Consider the following 22,965-nt stretch of genomic DNA (forward strand, 5'->3'; position numbering starts at 1 on the left):
AATGCTAAGACATGGGACTTGTAGCTGGAGCAAGGCTCAAGCTGCATCTCACTGTGGAGGCCAAAGAAATCCAAAACGTGGGTTTGCTTTTGTCTTTGTTCAGAGGGGGCATGGCACACCAGTTCAGATTGGACTTTCCCGGTTGGTGTGGGACCAGGACTCATTAGCACATGGTTGACTCCTAACTGCAGTAGGACACGGAATTAGTCATTTACTGGAATGTGACAAGTAGAATTATTAATGGCAAAAATATATTTAGGCATTCCATTAATTAGTTATGGTATGCAAACCCAGACTTTCGATGTGTTACTTCAAAATGCTTCCAGTGAAAATCATGGTGCAATTCAGTGAATGAAATAACACTCGCTGTAAAACTAACCAACAGTGGTCAGGTTGGATTCACAAGTTATATAGTTGAAAACTTAATATTGTAAATATCTGTTGTTAACCATCCTTGGCTAATCAAAGCAAACTTGTTTGTGCTTTTAGTCACACTTGAACGGTTCACCTGCAGTTCTGGAGTTATAACTAAATACAATAGCAATTTTAATGGGACCCCCTCAAGACTAAATTTGGCCAGGGAAAGGAGGGGAATGAAAAGAACAGCAAAAAGAACAGTTTTCCCTCAACGGCCACAATATTTAAATATAGGTGTATATCCAGTATTTAATGTAACATGGGTGACAAATGCACAACAATCTTATTTATTTTCTAAAAAAGAATAAAGTTTTATTCATTATTTTCAAGTTGTCATTTCTTTTGTCCTTATTCTTTTCTTATATTTGCTCAAAGTGGAACATTCCTTTTTTTAAGAAAACCTTTATTTTTAGATATTTAATACATGAACAATTTCATAATTCATGCAAAGAAAAGAGAGATACATAAATATAAACATAATACACAGTTATGTACAAATAAATCAATTCACACAAATAGTTATACCCCCGATGACTAACCATCCGTCACAACATACTCACACATTCATACCCTCACCACACTCATAACCACAACCTCTGAAAAGAGGAAACTTGAATCAAATTGGCGGGGACACCCTGCCAATTTGAAGGTCTCAATACACTGTATGAGACCTCGCACTTTGTACTGGATATACACCTTTATTGTCGCCGTTGAGGGAAAACTGTTCTTTTTGCTGTTATAACTAAATACCTACACCTCAATATTCATTTATCATATGCACATTTACAAGAGCTCTGTAGTTTTTTCATTAAGTGGTGATCAATGTTGACAAGAATTATCTCAAACCATTTATTTTTTCCAATTTGCATGTCTGCAAACAAATGATTTTTAATATAAGACGGAGTTGCTTGTTGTCTTGCCAAGAATATTACTGTATTAATCCTACGATAAATCCGTATCCTTAACATAATAAACCAAATAAAATATATACTGTATTGCCTATTTAACTGTGGAATAAAGATCATACATAATATTGTGCAAGCCGTTTCAATCACCAGCCTAGAAATCACTATGGCATCCCTTTTATTACTTGGAAAAATTGGTATATGTGCATATAAAAAGACATGTGGTGCGAATTTTGAAAATATAATATATAATTTTGAATGTTTACTTTTTATTGGATCTCTTCGATGGGACACAAATGCAAACATTAAAAACACAAATTAAGCTGTACACTGACATTTGGGAAATCATCAGAAAAATAAATGTTTTGTATTTCTGAAATATATACATGTGACGCAAAGAAAATACAGGCAAAACATGGAGGAATATTTGTGTCCAATGTCATTAGTGATAAAACAGAAATATGGACACGCAAACTGTTGCCAGCATTCAAACCATCAGTCCATTTTATAATGAGATGGCCTAAGCAGTCAATTTAAAAAAAAAACTAGAGAATCAACCATCAGTGAAGAGTTTATCTTTTAGTTCCCCTTAGAATGACCTGTGTGGGACGAGGCACCATAACTTAACAGGCAACATTCAAAAACTCTACATCAATTAAGTCCAGTTACAGAAGTTATTGCTCTGGGACCCTCGACTATGAGCATGTCATTAAACGACAAGCCATGCTCACAAAGGTCATTCAAGGCTGTTCCAATAGTATGTAAAAGAATAATAATAATTATACGTTTGCAGCCTCCTTCAGTACTAGCACCTTTCAGATGTTGTGCACCCTAGCACAAAGCAGACAACCACTCACCTTATGGCTGTTTCCAAGGCGGTTACAGAACATGGCTTTCTATAGATCTCGAATTGACTAGAAATAGTAGCCACTGCTGAAGAACCTTGTTAAGTTAAAGAAAGCATATAAAATAAAGAGACAGGAGCAGAAAGAAGTAGCTTCCAACTAATACTGCAATCGAAAATGTTGAAATAGGCAGATGCCAGAGACCACTTGAGAAAGCAAAAACAAGGTCCAGGCACGCAATACAGTCTGCGTGCTGTTTTCTGCTCATATTTTGCTGTTTTGATACAATAAGGTTTTGTGAAGTAGTTCAATATGCTACCCACAGATGAAACGTTTGAATTAAGTACAGGAGAGTAACGCTTGCCAACGTAAAGCAAATCATATCAAACTATTTCCCCATGAAGATGTTTAGGACAATACCATTAAAGCTTGCAAAAACTACTTTACAGGAGATGCCAAGCAAAGAAAAAAAAAACTCTATTCACCATAGTCAAATTTAAAAAATACTCACACTAAACAATGCCCAGCTTTCACAACGTAACAAATCAGATTGTAATGGCTATGTGCAATACAATGTGCATGAATTGTTTTGTTGCTTCAATTGGCAGTACCTTAAATGTTCCAGACATCAAGTCAAAATCATGGGCATATACAAATGTGCGGTAAGAATTTCAATAGCAGAAAACGCTTAATTTGCTCAAATATTTATTCATTTCGTACGTTTTTTCAAAAATGGACAAACTAATCCGGCCAAAGAAAATCACGATCCTGCTCTGGAACCTAATAAATTAATTCAGATACAAGTGTAATCAATCCTTTGAGTCTTTGCCACACATGAAACTGGGTAAAATGAATATGTGCTTCAAAGCTATTAAAATAATGTATGCAATAGTCACAGCAAAAGGCGTTTGTAATATATTTTTTTAATACCCTTGAGGCAACAAATCCCTGCAACTATTTAGATCCAAACATTAAAAGGAAAACAAAACATTTGTGCTCACATGCGAACACTTGAAAAAAATGTCTGGTTGCTATATATCATTTTGGGAAATAATTTGATATCAATTTTCATCAATCAAGACAATTTGTGGGTACAACTGGAAGACCGCCTTGCTGGTTACTTTTTCATCTTCACACCGCTTCCATTGCTGTGGTGGCCAAAACAAAGAATTCACTGCTCCTGCAGCAAAGGTGTTCTTTATTTTATTTGGCCAACTGCAAAAGAGGTTTAAAAACTCCAGCAACAGTAGAACTCTGGGTGGCTTAAGCAACGAACAGTGTTTTTGGAGTCTTTAATCAGTAAATGGCCTCAGCTAGTAATGAGAAAAAAAATGTAATACAAATTTTAATAATTAAAAAAATGGCCATGGTCAGTGAAGTAAAAGGTTGATACTATAGTGTTGAAAGAAAGAAAAAAAAAAGTGGGGGGTGAGGGCTTGGAATCTGGTCCATCTCCAAAATGCCAACATCAGTCCAGTTCATTATTGAGTTGCTTTGCTTTTCTTGCTTTTACTCTTTTTGTCTTTTTTCTTTAAGCCGTCCATGTTTGCTCGTAGTAGATTTGAATAAGCCTGCAACAAAATGAAATGCTTACCCACTATTCTATTGAACCATCATATCAAAAGGCAAAAATATTCAGTTCATTTCAAAAGTAACGTTTATTTGGACTAAGTGGTCCTTAAACATTTAAAATCTTCATAAATACAGCTCCTAAAAATCACAATTCTTTAAAAAACCATCATCATAAAAATTCATATAATTAAAATCATTATTTCCCTCAATCCGTGACATGTACCGTATCATATGTTAAAACATGTATTTCAGTTCTATTCCAATTTAAGGGTTTCTTTAACCTTTTGCACGAACAAACTTTCCCATTGCGCACCCTATATCTAAGTTTCTCATTTCAATTAAAAGATCTACGGCTTGTATCCTATTATTAATACAATACTTTTTAAAAATAGCTCATAAGATCTCTTTCCGAATTTCTAAAAACTTCTGACAATCCAATAAAATTTGTAAAATATCACATGTTCCCATGGTACAGACATTTCCCCTTGCTATCAATCATTGCCCTTTTTACCCCGTTGTTAGCATAGCAAGGGTTAACGCCTATTCTCAGCCTTAGTACTTCTCTTCTTAACCAGCGACAGGGTAATCTATCTATATAAGGGAAATGTTGTTCATTTTGGCACGAGGTAGCCATACAGCGTACAGATATTTCCCCCAAAAGGTAATCTTGGTCCTGGGTTCGAGAGATTTCTTTCCACAAGACCCTAAGTTCCCTCTTGTCAACCTCGATTTGTAAAGTCATGGGGCACATCTTGAGCCTCATCATACTACAAGCCTTGATAATAGTTTCTCTTATCCCTTTTGCCCACATTAACTCACTCTTCACTACCTCATTTCTGCACCATTGCGAAATGTTATATTTTTCACCCGTTCCCTGGCGCTGCCAGATTCTTAATAGGGCCATGCAAGCCATTATACCCAAAGAGGTGGTTCCAGTTTCTAGTCTCACTCCCTGGCCCATTGAGGATTAAGGCAATAATAAGTTTTTCCCTCCCCGGCAACCCATCCATTTTTACCACTCAGGTATAGCAGTTCCGCTCCATATAGGAATTGTGGCGGTACCATGGCAGTGAAAGCTTTCAAAACCGGTCTATCCGATTTTTCGCCATAGACTCCATTGAATTTTTTTAGTCAGCTTACTGAAGCTGATGTCCTCAGTTTTAGTGCATCGAGATGGGTATGCCAGTTCAGACTTTTCTGAAACCACATCCCCCAGGAACCTATACTCGTCTACCTTTTCCAACTCTGTGGGCCCAAAAACCAGTTAAACGTTATTTTCCTTCTTCCAAAGCTTAAAATCTTTGTTTTATCCATTAACAAGTTTAAGACCGCAGTATTTGCTCCAAATTATTCAGTTACACAGTAAACAAGGATATGAGAAACCATAGTGACTGTGGAATGCTTTTAGCATTCAAATTCCTGAAACCATCATGTGCAGTTCAATTCAAGCAGTTACATTGTATTTAACTTCACAGGTAAGATCGGATTTAGAAACAAAAGTACCACATTTTGCTGTGGCATATCATCACCCACAACACGAAACGTCATAAAAGGCTCATTCACAAAACATTCACTTTTCTCCTATTATGTCATTGTCAAATTCATATTTTCTGAACACATGAGAAGAGGTAAAACAGGGGTAAATCTAGGCAGCAATATTGTAACCATTCCAATTCACATACTATCAGTGATCATCCTAAACTCTGCAGTCACCAACAGTACAAGACAAATTTATGATAAAAGGCATTTGTAAGCCAATCGCCTGATGTGACATTTTGAATGCACCACAGTTTTCTGAGCCAAGTGTAAGCCAAGAAAGCAATGACCTTCATACTCTGCAGTTGAATAGCCTGTAGCCAAAGACTAACAGACATTTTTTAACGAATAGCACAACTATAGAACAAGCCATTAAATGGCACTGTAACTTACCATTTGGAATTTATTTACTTCTTTGGAACTAACCTGTAGAAAAAAACATACGATTATTACATACTAGTAACTTATAATCAATTTTAGCATTTCTATTTACAGTCAGAAATCAGCATGGCCTAGAGCATGTAAACATTAACCTTAAAATTGCCTTCCACCTATACGGTGCAGTTTTACGGCACCGTAGCACATTCCAAACAATTTTGGGAAATTGTTTACCTGTCCAGGTTGTGAGAAATATGCTTTTTTAACTCCCTTCTCAAAAAAACAAATCAATATATTATGTACATGCAAAGCAAACAAATTCGCTCTACTGGCCAGCTAAAGACTGCAGAACGCATTAGCTGCCAGCACCAATCCAACCTTTCAAAGACCATTTCATTCTCCACACTTTCCTGTTTTTAATGCTCAACACCAAGATAAGAACCCCATTTGATACGCCCTTATTTGAAATTCTTAGAATTGCCTTTGCCAATGATCTTACTTCGTTCACAATCTTTTCTTTTCTGAAGCACTAACTGCAGCGATGATTCAAGTTTATTCTGTTCGCTGGGTTTTGGGAGCGGAAAAGCTCAGTCATAGATTGAATTCCAAGACTTTCACCGGGAACTTGATGTATTCAGTAGATTACACACATTTCTAAAATACACCATACCATCCTGCTGCTCTTGTCTCCCCATGCACCAGATACTAATTGAGGAATTCTGTGATCGGTCCATTGGAGTCACAAGTGATGCCTACCCCACTAGTCCAGCTGCCATGGGAGTCCGTATCAGCTAGCACACACCTGGCAGAACAGCCAGCTAATGTATTACTATTTGATTTTCACTTTTTCACAAACACTGGACTAAGCAAAAACATAGGGTAAAAAAGTTACGTTTCTAATGGTTACATAGTTTTAACCTTTTATGGGTTATAAAGTTTAAAAGTTTAATTCAGCCACATTCAAAACATCAAACACACAGTAGAATTCAGGCAGATAAAAACAAAATCACCACATCTATTTTTACTTACCACTGTACTAATCTTCTTCTTGCCATCAGTAGCTCTCAAAAGACATTTATTATCAGCGGGCTCAAAGTTTTCTACATGACCTTTTCGTGGAATAGGTCTTGTACGTCCATCATCTTTATTAAAGAGAAAAAAAGAGAACAAAAAAATGACCGCCAGAGAAATTCCTCCAATACTACTATATTTGTTTCATTTATGTATATATATGGTTTTTAAATGGAGCTATTTAATTTGCCAGTGTTCACTATGTTCTGCAGTAACCTGTAAGGATAAATACTAAAGTACGGGCAGGGGAGAAATGATGGGAGATTTGGTACAGTTGGGGGTTGAACACAAGATGGGATGGCTATGAATAGGAGAACTCATCAACATCAGAGTACTCCAGACTGTGTGCATTCAGAAGACGGGAATAGGTAGATCTTGTATGGAGACCAGTGGCCAGAAGAGGAATGGGTTTGTGAATCGAACCTTACATTTCGGAATTAAGGAATTATCCTTTGGTGGCATAGCAACAACGTGACATCATATGACCCGTTGATGAGCCAGCAGGCCTTTAAACTCCTCTGTTCAAACCGCTAAAATAAAGAATGTGAGTATTACTTTCAATGCTAATTTTACTGCTCCCAAAGGGTGAAAGCACGTGGCTCTCTGCTTCAAGAAATCCTTCCACTTTTCTATATTGGCTATCGAGTTCAGCTGAAGAAAACGCTCGTTCTGGCTGGCTTTGATTAAAGCAAAATATCCTCTGGTCTCAACACTAAATTCGTTTCCATGCTCCAAAAGCTTGAGAATCAGGCTGAAAGGATGTACTTCAACCACCCTAAGAGGAGCCACCTAAAACCCACCCCCGGGTAATCAGATTTAAGGTTTTGTACACCAATCATGAAGCAATGATGATTGTGAAGACGTACAGCAAAGGACAAATTTGAACACTAATGTTCATCAGGGTCTTAACTGAATAACAGCTGAGGTCGGGATGGATTGTACCAGGTGTGAGCGCATGGTAGCAGCAGAACTCAATGTTGAAATTAACTGCAATTTGTACCCGTCAATTCGATTGAGCTACTACTTCACAAGAGTTGGAAGCATGTATACCAAGCCGGTAGGATGGCGCACATTTTGTAGACAAAATACTTCATCACAGTATGAAGCTGACCTGACGCTATGGTATGTGGTCAGTGTCTTTCGAAAAGCCAGTTGGCAAAGAAGATAGATTATTATTTGTGTGAAACCCAATTTATTGTCTGGTGGCAACAGCACATATTACATTTTCTTTTGCTTAAAGGTAATATACTGCACCAGATCAAAAATTCAAACAGAAGACAATTGTTTTTATTAGTTACAGTAAGGTTAACTTTTTGTACAAATTTCTAAATACAAAGATCCGAAAAGTATAAATAAGGATATCTTCTACTTACATTTCTTAAGGGTGATGTAAACGCTACCTGAGGTCCGACATTTCTGGAAAAGTCTTGTCAGCTCAGTCAAAAACTGCAAGGAAACACAGAGACTTCGTTAGAAGATTGGTGTCAAACCAATCCCTTCATACAGGAAGGAGTAAGCGTCTAAAGTATAAAATACCTATGACTGAAAAAGGACTAAACCACTTCACTCAAGTTATCCCACATTTATCAGGACAGATCCTGCACAGGTTTGGATGTTGTACCTACACAGTTTTGGGAACTGTTGTATTTCATTATCTTGGTCCCTTCCCATCGAATACTCCAGCCTGACTAAAATTAGCACGTGGTAACTGGAGAGGAGACAAGCACTTCGCTTATCTACAGAAAAGACCAATATAGCAACAGGAGATTTCATCCAACATTTCCCTAAACTACGAAATAGCTGGTTTCCGTTTTTAGCAAAGGGTAAGAATTCATGGAGTAAATGTGGGGGTAAAAATGACCGAAAAAGTTACAAGTCTTAAAGTCCTTTCAGGCAACGGTGTGCCTCATGCCAAAAATACATTACTAAACATACGTACGGATTGTCAGAGTTTTTACACATATAAAATGTACAACTCAAATTTGAATACAATTAATCAACTCATGCCTGGACAATTTTATGCAGATTAAAAATACTAAAACGGCAAATTTGAACTCAATTGTGCCACTTAAAAAGGTAATTTAATGACCGTAGGAGTTAAAGTTAAAAACTTAAAGGGCTATTCATAAATATGCAGCCCACCCATCCACAACGCCCGGCCTGCTCTTGGTGTCACGCCAGCAGCCTCCAGCGGCACTTATTGCTCTTCACAGACCTCTGCAATGCGAACAGGACTCTTGGCACAAAACTTGAAAAGGTAAAAATTCGGATGGACTAATCTGGGACTGCATTTGACCGGCACTCGACTGCGGTCTGCCTAAACTTTTGACTTTGGCCCATCCATATTGGCACTTTAGGCTTTTTAATAATATTTTTTATTTATTTTCAATATAAGTTACACATCTCTGATGACAATGGGAGTTAAACTTATTGCACTGCAACAACAATGTAATACAGTATCCAAAAGATATGACAAAAACAGCAATTTGGCGTTAATGACGTTGTAGTCCCTAGCAGTTTCATTAATCACAACAACGTAACAAAGCAACACAATAACTTCTATTGTACAACTTGGGAAGTATCCTGGACAACTAATAGCGAACATGCTATATGGTGTGCGCTATTTTAACTACTTGCATGTGGACAGTAAGATGCAGTCAACCCTCTGGCACATCGGGGTAGGGGTGGGTTAATCCATTTGCCTGAGGAAAGCACAAAAATGATAGAAGAGCTAGGATGCGGGGGGGGGTGAGACTTATGAAGGTACAGCTACCACATGTCACGTTGCACGCTACATGGGTGCAAGCGCACGACTTCCCTGTTAAGTTCTCTATTCGGTAAGGGGGATGCTGTGTCCATCCTTAAGGAATTGTACAACATAGTGATTGTCCATTTGCCCGTATCGTGTGTTAGTAAGGTCTGAAGTAGTCGGGACACCATGGGTTCATCATGAGTCGTGCCCCAAGTCTTATATAATTGGTGGTTAAGGGATGCATACATTAATAAAATGGAGCCCGGAGGTATTCCGTAATCGGCTACAAGGATTTCAAACTCACTTATTATCGAAGCACAGAATAAGTCACCCCATGTGCTGATGCCTGCACCAGTCCAGTTCCCCATTTTGGGTTGAGAGATTCTTGCTATGCTGCCAGGAAGCACTCAAAGTGGCAATTCAGGGGATAAGGAGGCGTGGGCATGAATATAGTTCCAGCCTTCTTGGGTGTAATGGTCTCAGATTCGAGCAGCCACTCCAATATCGCGTCTTGGTGTAGCCCCAGTGCCCAAAAGCCCAGTTCAGTATTATTACGGTTGCATGACATTGGCTATTGCAGTTGTGCAGCCGCGTAATAATGTTGGTAATTGGGGGCTCCCAGTCCCCCTTCCGAGAGTGGGGCATAAAGTTTGGAGACCGAAACCCGAATTCTTAACTCACCCCAAGTAAGAAACGTTAGAAGTGACTTAAGGTCTCAGAACAATTTGCAGGGCAACGGAAGGGCAAGAGCCGCAAAAAGATACAATAGTCTGGGTAGCAACAGCATCTTAGATATGGCTATACGCCCCATAGGGAAGAGCGGTAGTTCCGTCCAAAATGTTAAAGAGGAACGTACATTGGTAATCACCCTTCCCAGTTTGCCGTCTATCATGTCCAATTGTGAGTGACAAACATGTACCCCCAGATATTTGAAGGAGTCACAGGACAAAGTGAGCGGAGCATATGGCAGGTTGTTTCTTTGTTCCGAGGCCATAGGTGTCATGGAGAATAAAAGGGATTTACCCCCAAATTACGCTCCAACAACTTCATCAGGGCAGGCAGTACAGTCATATTACCATGTAGATAAATCAACGCATCGTCTGCGTAGAGTGAGACTATGTGCCATTGGTTGTGTGCATTGAAGCTCCAGTCTACGGTCTGGTGACGGAGGGCAGAGGCTCTATTGCTAGAGCGAAAATAATTGGCGGCAGGGGGCATCCCTGTCTGGCGCCCTGCTCAATAACAAGCATTTACAATGCTGTAGGTCTCTCATTTGTGGGAGTTACTGTTATTGGTGTTGTAAATGACAATGTCTTTCATCTATGAATGAAACATTACAAAATACATTTAAAAAGTAAAACCTTGCATAGATTTCCAGTGCAAACTGTAGGTGGATTTTCAATGGTGTAAACTGTAACAAATGAGTCCAGCAGCCAAGTGGGTGTAGTAGTAAGAGATCTTTAATCCTAGATAAGAGGTAGAGTAAGAGCAGACCCTCCACTGCAGCAGCAACAGGTAAACTGCCACAGTATAGAATCTACAATACAAACACATCCAGAATACAGAATATGGAACATCAAACAGAAGGATTCTACAAAGACTAGAAAGATAACTTAACAATGTACTACACATCTTCTCCCTTTCTGTTTACAAAAAAACAAAAACAAAAAGGAAACTTAAACAAAATCTTGCAAGTAAATAGGTGGTCGGCGAGACCTGGGAGAACGTGTGCACACAAAATCATTGTGGACAGAAGGAACAGAAGGCGAAGGAGCGGAAGCATCACCCCCACCAGAATTACTGAGTTCACAGTGAACTGAAGGCTCCACGGGTGTGAGGTTGGCTAACAAATAGCCACTAGTAGAAGGAACCTCACAATCAGGCAAAAGAGGAGTGGAACCACCCTCAGACAGAGAGGGAGAAGACACACTAGACGGCACAGGTTTCACTCTCTTATAGAGAGCGACTCTTCTAAAGTTCCAATACTCTCCATTATTAAGGATGACACAATGATTAAGCACCTTCTTTACTTTAAAAGGAACCTTGAATTTAGACAAGCCCCTTTGTAGCCTACCCAACTTGACTTTAACCAAATCCCCCACAAAGAAAGGAGGGGAAGCAGGTGCAAAAGTAGAAGGAATTACTTCAGCCTGTTTTTCTACCAAAATACCCTCCTGTGTCTGCAAAGTGACGACATCTCTCATTCAAGAAGGAAACAACTTCAAACCGGGATCACGTCCCCTCATCAATTGAAAAGGCGACAGATCCCCAGAAGACAAAGGGGTAGTACGGTAGGCCCACAACATCTCATTAACCATCTTTCTAACAATGCACCCACTACTAGAAGCCATTTGAATAATGCCCTTAACAACCTTATAGGCCCTCTCACATATCGCACTCCCCTGGGGATTGTATAAAGACGTACGATGATGTGAGATACCGCATTCCTTTAAGAACACTTGCATATCCCTAGAAGTGAGTTGAGGACCATGAATTTTTTTTTAGACCAGCCGTGAAAGGTGCCAGGGGCAGACCAGTGGGAGGTTTGGCTATCTGGGTACGTCAACATGTAGGTGTTTCTGTGGAGGAGCTTTTGACGGACAACCCGGATTTGCTGGCAATACGAGTAACCTCGTCATCGGGGCTGAATGTGGTGATTGTTAATATTTATATGCGGGGTGTTCAAGGTGGAAAATGTTCGCCTGTTGCACCAGTGTTGGAGGGCTTTCTAAATTCACTGCTGGTGAATACTAACAGGGTGGTAATGGGGGACTTCAATACCTGTTTCGAACCCTTGGGGTTGGATGATGGAATAATCACTGAGAATGAGGATAGCCTATGGGGCATTCCAGGTTTAGAATTGCAACCCATTAGGAAGTGGTCAGAATCAGCCCTATTTCTTAAGGGACTCTGTCTGAATCTAGGAATGCGTGCAGTCAATGGGAGATTGAAGTCTGATAGGATGGGGGCATCGACTTTCGACAATGGTAGATCTGGCTCCCGCATTGATTATATCCTGGTGAACCTGGAAATGTGGCCCATCTTACTGGATATGGTGGTAGTAAGTAAACCTGAGAGCGACCACAATCCCCTGGTTCTATCGATTAAAGATAGCACCTTCGCTGAGCTCTCTGTGGCAGAGTTTTGCTTGCCCCAGGTTTCCCGATCTAATAATGAAAGAAGGGTTAGTTGGCCTAAACTAGCCCTAGATGAGGAGGCTATGTCAAAGATTAGAAGTTTACTTGGGGACACATTGACTCAAATTAGTGGATTTGGGCTAGAGTCGGTTCTTTTGGACAATATTACCACAGTACACAGGGATCTTTTCTTAAACCTCAAAACTCTATTTGTTAAGTGTTCTGGCCACAGAAGAACTAGGTCGAAACCCCTTACCTGGTTCGACAGTACATGTAGGGAATCACAAAAGGCGCTGCATGCAGCATTAAAAACGAGAGTACAGAGCTCTATCCATAGTTGCGCAGGCTATCGCCAAAAAGAACTGGGATGCGGCTCGTTGGAGGGAACTGCTGGAGGCCTGTCAGAGTAATAACATGATCACATTTTGGCGGCAGCTTAAATGGGGAAATCGCCCACAGGATACAGTCCCCTCAAACTGTGTTGAGCCAAGGGAGTGGGTTGAGTACTATGGTAACCAATTTAAAGCGAATGTCACTAGTCCTGCCACACTGCTGCCTATTACTTTTGACGATGCCCTGGTCTTTACTGCCTCCGAAGTGAGGGCGGTGCTAAGGGTTGTCCCGGGAGGTAAAGCACCAGGTCCTGACTGCATTCCAGCGGATCTGTTTAAGCAGGATCAGGATTTATGGGTCCCTTATATTGTTCTGCTAGCCAATGCTCTGGCAAGGGGTGCTAAAGTCCCTGACTCGTGGTTGGGGGCGGAGATCCTCCCAATCCATAAGAAGGGCGATCGCTCAGTAACGGCTAATTATCGACCTATTAGCCTTATCGATGCTGTACAAAAGATTGTGGCGCGCCTTCTTCTGGGTAGGATCCAGAGCTGGATCTCTGATTATGATGTTTTAAGTCCTCTCCAGGCAGGTTTTCGGCCACATATGGGGACACTTGAGCAAGTATTTAGATTTATGTTACTTTATTGGAAGGTGGTCTTCCTAGGGGGGGGGGGGTCTTCTGTTTGCGGCTTTTGTGGACCTTAGGTCCGCGTTTGACCTAGTGCCCAGGAATAAGCTCTGGGAAGTCTTGATGGATTTGGGCATGCCTAAAGAGCAGGTGGCCCTGCTCATCAATCTGCACTCAAACACCTATGCAAAAGTAAGATGGGGGTCACCCGGAGAGACTACGGATAGCTTTAAAATCGATAAGGGGGTTAGACAAGGGTGTGTGTTGGCCCCCACCCTTTTCTCTTTGTTTATTAACGGGGTGACCAAGTACTTTTCCAACTTTCCAACTGACGCCCCCTCCCTTGCTGGAAGGAAAATCCCCCTCCTCATGTTCGCAGACGACACTCTTATCATCTCTAAAACGAGGCGGGGCCTACAGTCCGCGCTGGCCCGCTTTGAGTGTTTCTGTAGCGAGCATGAGTTAGAGGTAAATGTCAGCAAGACCAAATTTATGGTTCTGCGAGGCCCAAAGGCCGTGAAGGCCAAGGTGTCGATGAGTGGAGCTATATTGGATCAAACGGAGGTGTTTACATATTTGGGTGTCACACTAAGTGAGAATATGAGCTGGAAACCCCAATTGGATCTTATGGCTCCGAAACATGTCCAACTGGGGGGAGCCCTATTGAAGGAGCATGCAAAATCTCTGACTAAACCCCTGGCCCCGCTGGTCAAAATGTATGGCTCCAAGATAATTCCTGCAACTATCTATGGTGCTGAACTGTGGGGTTATAGTGATTTATCCACTCTGAGGGTGGCTCAGAATAGGTTCCTTAGAATGACAACTGGGCTCCCACAATCAACACCTTCTATACCCCTATAGCTCGATTTGGGTGTTAAACCCATCGAGGATGTGGCACGGTATAGACCACTGGCGTTTTGGCGACGTCTGTGGACTACACCAGAATTATCTCTGTTTGCCGAGGCTATCCTTGAAGTGAGGGGGCTTGAAGGGGCCCATCGGGTACCCTGGTTCTCTCATCTCAGAAAGCTTCTGATAAACTTGAGCTTGGAGGTGCTTTGGGTTGATCCAGCTGGTGCTACCTTCCCATCAAAAAAGGGTCTTAAAGACATTTACTGGCACTGGATTGGAGAGAGGAGATCTACTTTGGTTGTTGGCCCTATTATGTCTTTGGAATTTTTGGTTATTAAGGATGCCCCTAGATATGAGGCCTATTGGGACTTAATAACCAAGCCGAAAGATCGCAAATTGTACCACCAATTACGAGTTGGCTCGTTACCTGTGCGGGGGCTAACACACTCCTGGTCCTTGGGGGCAGTGATAAATGTCCTTTCTGTGAGGCAGCAGTAGAGAACATTGAACACATATTCTTCTGCTGCCCCATGTATTCGATACCCAGAAAAATTTGGCTTATACCGGTTTGCCGCTCACTAGGCACTAGATCTGCTATTGCAGCTATCAGGATCCTAAAAACTGATACTACTCCCCTTATCGTTATTGGTGTAGGAAAATTCCTGAGCTGGGCCTGGTCATTACGTAGTCGCAATTTTGAAAAATGAAGGTCCTATGTTACATGCTTTTATGTGTTTTTAATTGTAACATAGTATTACTTATAGGTCATTATGGGTCTTTTTACATCATTGTTTAAATTTAATACTTTTTATAATTCGGTTTTAAACTGTAAAGTATTTATTATCTTATTTACTAAAATTGTATGAACTGCATTTTTATGTATATTGTCTTTTATGATGCAAATCGCATAAAGACCTGTTTGAACTGAGTTGAGGACCATTGTCAGTAATGATTGCTGAAGGCAAACCCTCGTCTTTGAAAAGGTTCCCTAAAAACCTGATGGTATTAGAAGTAGTAATATCATTAGTGAAGTGCACAACCAACCACTTGGTAAAAACATCAACAACAACAATGGCAAATCTGTCCCTTTCATTAAGCTCTCCCATCGGGCCAATGAAGTCGAGACAAATGGTGTGCCATGGTAAACAAGGACTCTGTATATGAGTATCAGGAACAATTTTTGGACCTGTTTTCAGGCGTTTTTCACCCTCCCTGCACAAAGGACAATTCTCAATCCATTCTACAACCTGGGAATCGATGCCAGGCCACCAAAAGTGATCCTTAATGCGTCTTTGAGTGAGAGTCTGACCCATGTGACCCTCATGTGCCAAAGCTAACAATTTGTTTCTTAACCCAAAAGGGGGAATACATTTCTCTCCCTTAAGTAAAATGTCATTCACCACTGAAAGTTCATCCAAAACCATAAGGAAGGGTCTGACAGAAACAGAGACAGAACTTTCACGCCTGGAACCCAACCTGATAAGTTTAACAACCTCCTGAAGAGTAAGGTCAATAGCCATCTCCTTCAACCAATCACTGGCTGAAATAACACCCTCACCAACAAAAACAGCATCTTCAATAGAAGCAACAGCAACATCGTCCATGTCCAAGGGCACTTCCGAAGCATGAAAAGAACGCCAGTCTAATGACAATCTCGAAAGGCAGTCAGCCTGAACATTCCTCCAACCTTGGATATACTCTACAGAGTACTGAAATTCTTGCAACCTGGCTGCCAATTTCATAAGTCTAGCAAAACCCTTACCTGCTCCACCTGGGGAAAGCACTTTGATAAGAGGCTTGTGATCCGTTCTTAAAACGAATTTCATGCCCAAAAGATACGTCCGAAAGTACTCAACTGCCCAGGAAGCGGCAAGAGCCTCCCTTTCAATAACAGAATAATTCTTCTCAGACTCAGTGAGAGTCCTCGAAGCAAAAGCAACAGTGACCTCAGAAGTTCCCTTTACCTGTGAAAGCATAGCTCCCAATCCATGTGCGCTAGCATCCACAGTGACAATGGACTTGTTATGAATATCAAAAGGAGACAACACCTTAGCATCGCAAATCTCTCGCTTGATGCTGTCAAAACACTCTTGCTGTTGGGCTCCCCAGATGAAACTAACTCCACGTTTAAGCAAAGACCGGATAGCATCAGTTTTATCTGAGAAATTTTTGACGAACTTCGAATAGTATTCGATCAGTCCCATAAAGGAACGTAATTGATCCTTGTCAACAGGTCGAGAAGCAGAACGGATGGCCTCACATAAGTCTTTTTTGGGTTTGATGCCAGAAGAGGTGATGGTATAACCTAAGTAATCTACCTGATTCACCCCAAACAAACATTTGTCCTTACGCAAGGTAAGACCAGCAGTGGATAACTTTTCTAAAACAACTTTAAGTGTGAAACTATGTTGAGCTTCAGTTTGACCATAAATTAAAATATCATCCTGAAAGTAAACAACCTTTGGTACCCCCTCGAAAATGCTATAAACCATCCGTTGAAAAACACTCGGAGCTGAACTGATAAGTCCCCCACGGAGTGATAAAGGCTGTTAAACTCTTAGAATCTCTATGTAAATCAATCTGGTGCACTCCTGAGATCAAGTTTGGAAAAAAACTTAGCCCCGTTGAGAGTGGTAACAAGTTCAGAAATGTTAGGCAAGGGGAAAGTATCAGCCACAACACACTGATTAAGAGACCTGAGGTCCACACAGAAGCGGAGCTTGCCGTCCGATTTTTTCGTGGCGACAATAGGCGAAACCCAAAGAGAAGCTTCAACGGGTTCAATCACACCAGAAGTTAACATGTCACCCAGAAGACGTTTCACCTCATCCCTGATGATGGGAATGCGTCTTACTTTGTGCTGGACAGGAATTGAGTCTTTCTTAAGTATAATTTTATGAGAGAAACCTTTAAGATGGCCTAGGCTCTCACCAAAACAGTTTTGAAATTGTAAAGAATAGAAAATAACTCAATATCCTCAACAATCATAACTGGAGGATCAGCACGGGGATTGACAATAATAGAAAGGTCGTACTGGTGAACCCACCCCAAAATAGCAGGACCAGAAACAGAAACATAGACCTTCCCATGAATTTGTCTTGAAGAGAACTTGATGTTGGCTTCAAAATAACCAAGGATGCCCAAAGGTTCGCCCTGGTACCCACCAGGAGAAATGTCTTTAGGAAGAAGCGGATACACGCCCCATACCTAAACAAAAACACAGTTAGGAATAATAGTGTAGCATGAACCAGTGTCAACCATTAAATGAACATCCTTATCATTAATAGTAAACAATGCTTTGGGTCTATTTTTCCTCTTGTGCTCTTCATGTTGAAAACTGTCATCCTTCCACACCACCAAAATCTTATTTGTTTCATCAGTGGGCTTTGTATCATCAGTGAGACTTGGAATGTCACATACACATGACACTGATGAACGACCTTTACCTCTACACACACTAGCGTAATGACCTAACTTGCCACACTTCATGCACTCTTGTTTGGCAGCAAAACAAAATTTGGAGTCAGAAGCGTGACCATAACTACCACATCTTAAACATTGCTTAGAAGTGACAGATCTAGATGTGTTTTGACTTTTGACATTCATTGTTTTTTTGTTAAAAAAACTTTTTGTGCTTAATGAGAGCGATATCTTCTTGATCATCATGGTCTAGTGGACATGATATCTGAGAATGACAAGATACTGCACCAATATCGCTTGAAGTTACCCTCTTTTCCAGTTTCTTCATACATCCCTCAGATTGCTCTACAATCTTAGCTAAGTCAATAGCCGTCTGAAGGTTAGGATTCTTTGCTGCCCACAAACGCTCTTGAATTTTCTTATTGTTGCATTGCACTATGAGTTGGTCTCTAATCAACTCATCCGTCATATTACCAAACTTGCACTTGACAGACATTTCACGCAATCTGGACACAAAATCATCTATCCCATCCTTGTCGCCAAAAAGCTGTAATAAATGAGTCCAGCAGCCAAGTGGGTGTAGTAGTAAGGGGCAAAAGAGAGTCTATCAGGTTTCAATCAAGGCAATCATGTCTCCCTTAATCTCAGGGAGGAGAAATCTACTACTGGGTCTCCAGACCTACCCTATGAGTTAAATAAAAGGGAAATTATCCTAGTAGCCCCATCAATGGATGAAGGGCAATTAGACAGTACACCAAGGCCAGACCATACTAGCCAAAGGGCTAGCCAATTTGGCACACAGACGACCCCCAAACTCTAAAACTCATTTCTTGGAATGTAGCAGGCCTGACCAACAAAATAGATTTGGTTTCATGGGCTGAGTTAATAGACCCAAAAAGCGTTTGTCTCTTCCAAGAGACCTGGACAAGGGATGAGACTTCCTTTAGGGGATTTCAGACTTTTTCAATCCCAGCTCTATGGGGTGGGAGAGGCCGACCATCTGGAGGTTTAGCAACCTGGGTTGCTTCAGACCTAGGATGTATAGCCTCAAGATATCCAGCAGACTCGGAAGATATATTGGCCGTCCTACTGGAATGGCCAGGTCCTTTCAAATTACTAGTTATAAATATCTATTCCAGGCCAGTTCAAATAGCGGCCATTTGTAAAACCATAGAAACACTGTCGTCCCGTCTAGAAACCATCCCTGGGGATATGTCTTACCTAATAGGGGGGGACTTCAATTCACATTTTGAGCCATTACCTGGTCTACTTGATGGACCCTCCCTACAGGAGGATTCAAGTTGGCAGGTCCCCCAGACTGAAGCACCCCCTCCCAGAGCTTGGACACCTTTGGCCGTCCAAATAAATACACTAAATCTCACCTATGGTTTGAGAGCCTGTAACGGCCGCACTAGGTCGGACATCCCGTCCAAATGTACATTTAATAAAGTAGGGAGGCAATCCAGACTAGATTACTTCCTGGTACAAATGCAGGAATGGAAAAGGGTACTGGATTTTAAAATAGTAGTCAGGCATGACAGTGACCACAATGCCTTGGAACTGGAGTATGTCATCCCTCCTCCGGGGGAGACTGTGTTATGTGGCCAGGAATTGAAAGGAGGACACCTCTTGGAGAATAACAGGAGGCGGATAAGATGGGAAAGGCTCGCCTCCAGTGGAGAGAAGCTTGCATCCCTTTCCAGGGAGGAGATCCGCTCTAAAAGGAGTGCCTACAAATCACTTATTGCAAACGCTAAAATAGAGTGGGACGTACAGCACTGGGAGAATCTATCGGAGTCCCTAGCCAAAAGGGACTCCCGTAGATTCTGGAGATTGAACCAAACATCGCTGCAAACGTTTGGCAGGATCACTTCCAGCAGCTATATTCCCCCGAAAACGAGGAGTTAGTAACCACAACACCTATTACTCACAACATACACACTTCTGCCCCTTTCACTATTAAAGACATTAGGGTGGCAATAGCAGGGCTTTCCTCCGGAAAGGCCCCGGGCCTGGACGGGGTGCCGGGCGACCTCTTCAAACAGGAACCCAGGATTTGGGCACCCTACCTGATGGTTTTATTCAATGCAGTGCTGAGGGGGATGAAAATACCAGATACTTGGCTGGGAGCGGAGGTGGTCCCGATATTTAAAAAGGGGTCGCCCCTGCTCCCCGCCAACTATCGCCCAATCAGCCTCATTGATGTAACCCAAAAGTTGTTTGGCAGATTAATCCTGGATAGGCTCCAAACCTGGATGGAGGAGACTGATATTTTAAGTCCTCTCCAGGCGGGATTTAGGAAGGGAGTCTCAACAGTTGACCAAATACTTAGATTAAACATCCTGTATTGGAAGACGACTCATCTAGAAGGCGGATCACTGTATGCGGTCTTTGTAGACCTCTGTGCCGCCTTCGACTTGGTCCCTCGGATCTGGGTGTCCCGGGAGATATTCTCCAGATTTTAATCAGGCTACATACAGACAACTACGCCCGTGTAAGATATGGAAAGGGCGGTAGGCTGACAGATAGGTTCCCTGTCCAACGAGGGGTAAGGCAGGGATGTGTGTTGGCGCCGACCCTGTTCTGTCTATTTACGAACGGGGTGATAGAGTATTTGAGCAGGATCCCCAATGTCGATGCGCCACAATTAAACAACAGCAGGGTGCCAGCGATTATGTTCGCGGACGACACCCTGCTGTTGTCAAAAACACCAATGGGGCTACAGAGGGTCTTGAATGGGTTCTTGGAGTTCTGCAATGAAAGGGGATTAGAAATAAACCCCTCCAAGACCAAATTCATGATTCTCAGTCAAAAACCCAAAAGCTGCCCAAATCCCCGCCTGGGATCTACATCCCTAGAAAGAGTCCTTGTAATTGAGTACCTCGGCATAACCCTAAATCAGAATCTAACTTGGCTGCCACACAAAACAAAGGCAACCACGAAACTAATTCAGAGGGCTGGTGCTATCACAAGAATTGCCAATAAATCCTATCTCCGTCCACTGGCACCTGCAATACACATTTACAATGCCCAAGCTCGAGGAGGCATTACCTATGGGGCCGAGCTATGGGGACATACACCGCTCCAGACTATACAGGTCGCAGAAAACAACTTTGTTAGACAATTAGCGACCCTCCCACCGAGTAGTCCCCTTCTCCCCTTAAGAATGGACTTGGCTCTTCGTCCAATTACTGAAGAACTGGGCCTCAAACCTTTGACATACTGGAGACGTCTGTGGAGCAGCCAGGATCTGGGCCACTATAGAAGCGAACTACAGGAGCTTCTAAGGTCAATACATGTGTCCAAAATCCCTTGGCTGAAGTACATTAGGGACATGTGCACGATCCTCGGAGTTGCAGAGCTATGGTGTAACCCGGAAGTAACATCCACAAGGCTTCCGAGGAAAGAACTTTCCAGACTGTTTTATAGCTTTATGTCTCAGAGATCTCTGAGTTTAATCCGGGAAGGTTCTTTAACCGACATATTTACCAAAGTAAAAGACTCCTACTGCCCTGAGTATGTCTTAGACGCCATGTCCCCCGTGTATGTAAGAAAGATCTACCTGCAATGGAGATACGGCTCGCTACCCTTGAGGTCCTTTACTAAATCTTGGGAGAGTAACTCGGAGCTGGCTAACTGCCCAGCATGCAATTACAAGCTGGAAAGTGACCTACACAGGGTTCTGTTTTGTAGAGCCTACAGTAAAATCAGGAGCTACTGGCTGGTCCCTTATCTAAGGAATTTGGGCTTTCGAAGTTATGCCCTACAGAGTGCTTAAGACTGATTTAACACCTCCAACTGTGTTTGTCATGGCGAAATTTTTGACGACAATGTGGAGAGCACGCACAAGAATTATAAAGGACTCTAATGCGGCACGATCTAACAATTCTTAATTTAAAATGTACTCACTCTTTTAGACTGTAATCATGAACTTTTAAATCTTTAAATACTGAACTCATCTTTATAGTTTTTATGGTGTGTTTATTGTATATCTTTTATGATCTGCAACGATCGAAATAAAGAATATTGAATGAATGAGTAGTAGTAAGAGATCTTTAATCCTAGATAAGAGATAGAGTAAGAGCAGACCCTCCACTGCAGCAGCAACAGGTAAACTGCCACAGTATAGAATCTACAATATAAACACATCCAGAATACAGAATATGGAACATCAAACAGAAGGATTCTACAAAGACTAGAAAGATAACTTAACAATGTACTACATAAACTGTAGTCTTAACGTGTGTAATAAGGACGGGGAGGATTAAAGTATGCTTGGGATATACGAGCTTAGACTTATTTGATGCTCTATTAGTCAAATATACTTTTTTACATATACAGATCAACTACAATCGCTATGCTTGGAGAAGCTACGTTACTCGTCTCCTACCACGGAATTGACTGGATGTGCACTTATTACGTACTCTCTTGCAACCAAGGCCTCGGAGTACCTGTCGGTACCCTGTGTTGCTGCTGCCTTTCCGCGACAAAAGACACTTACATTGCATTCCTACTTCTGCTACGTCTGTGGCATATCCTGTTTTTTGTCTTAATCTGGTCATGTTACCCAAACTCCACATACCCTCCTCTATTTTATGGAATCCCGCTAGCCTGTGAAGTTTTCTTCTCTCCTAAAGTGCCACCTTAAATTAGGTTTGTGTAGATTTAGGGTCCAGTTTATGAATAATCTTCTCCGTCGATGTGGCACCCATTTCCTCCTCAACAAGTCTCAATCCGATCTCCCCACTGCTTATTATACCACTCATCCTTCACATACGGTGGCACTTTATTTCCCTCTGTCGTTCCTTAATACTGTACGGAATCCTGTTTTTTTATAACGTCACTCTCGCTTCCAGTGCGTCGCCACGCCCTACCTCGTTGGTGCCCTCTTTTGTGTTCGTCTCCTTCGCTTAATCTCTTACCTGCTCACTCTCCAACAGAACCATCCTCACAAGCACACGCTCGCCCGGTATAGTACAGCAACCGATGAGCCAGTCATTCAAAGGCACCGGAAGCAAAAGAGGCGGAAATGGAAAAAGTAAAGAGCCGCGGTTCTCTGTCCGCCATCTTAGGGTGGGCAGCGCTTTTAATTGAAATAGGGGACCGGGCAGTTTACCCT

At 41.7% G+C, this 22,965-nt stretch overlaps 1 protein-coding gene across 1 annotated transcript; it reads right to left on the bottom strand.

Annotated features, from left to right (window-relative positions):
• Positions 1–1,574: 1,574 nt before the first annotated feature.
• SRP14 (signal recognition particle 14) lies at positions 1,575–22,902 on the bottom strand. The gene is made up of 5 exons (XM_086937367.1): positions 22,769–22,902; positions 8,098–8,170; positions 6,683–6,795; positions 5,669–5,701; positions 1,575–3,738 (listed from the first exon to the last, which is right to left on the bottom strand). Exons 1-5 carry the CDS (start codon positions 22,790–22,792, stop codon positions 3,649–3,651), a joined length of 333 nt encoding a protein of 110 aa, XP_086793493.1. The 5' UTR covers positions 22,793–22,902; the 3' UTR covers positions 1,575–3,648.
• Between the last annotated feature and the right edge of the window lie 63 nt (positions 22,903–22,965).

Source organism: Lissotriton vulgaris, chromosome 9 (assembly GCF_964263255.1).
Source record: "Lissotriton vulgaris chromosome 9, aLisVul1.2, whole genome shotgun sequence".
NCBI lineage: Eukaryota > Metazoa > Chordata > Amphibia > Caudata > Salamandridae > Lissotriton > Lissotriton vulgaris.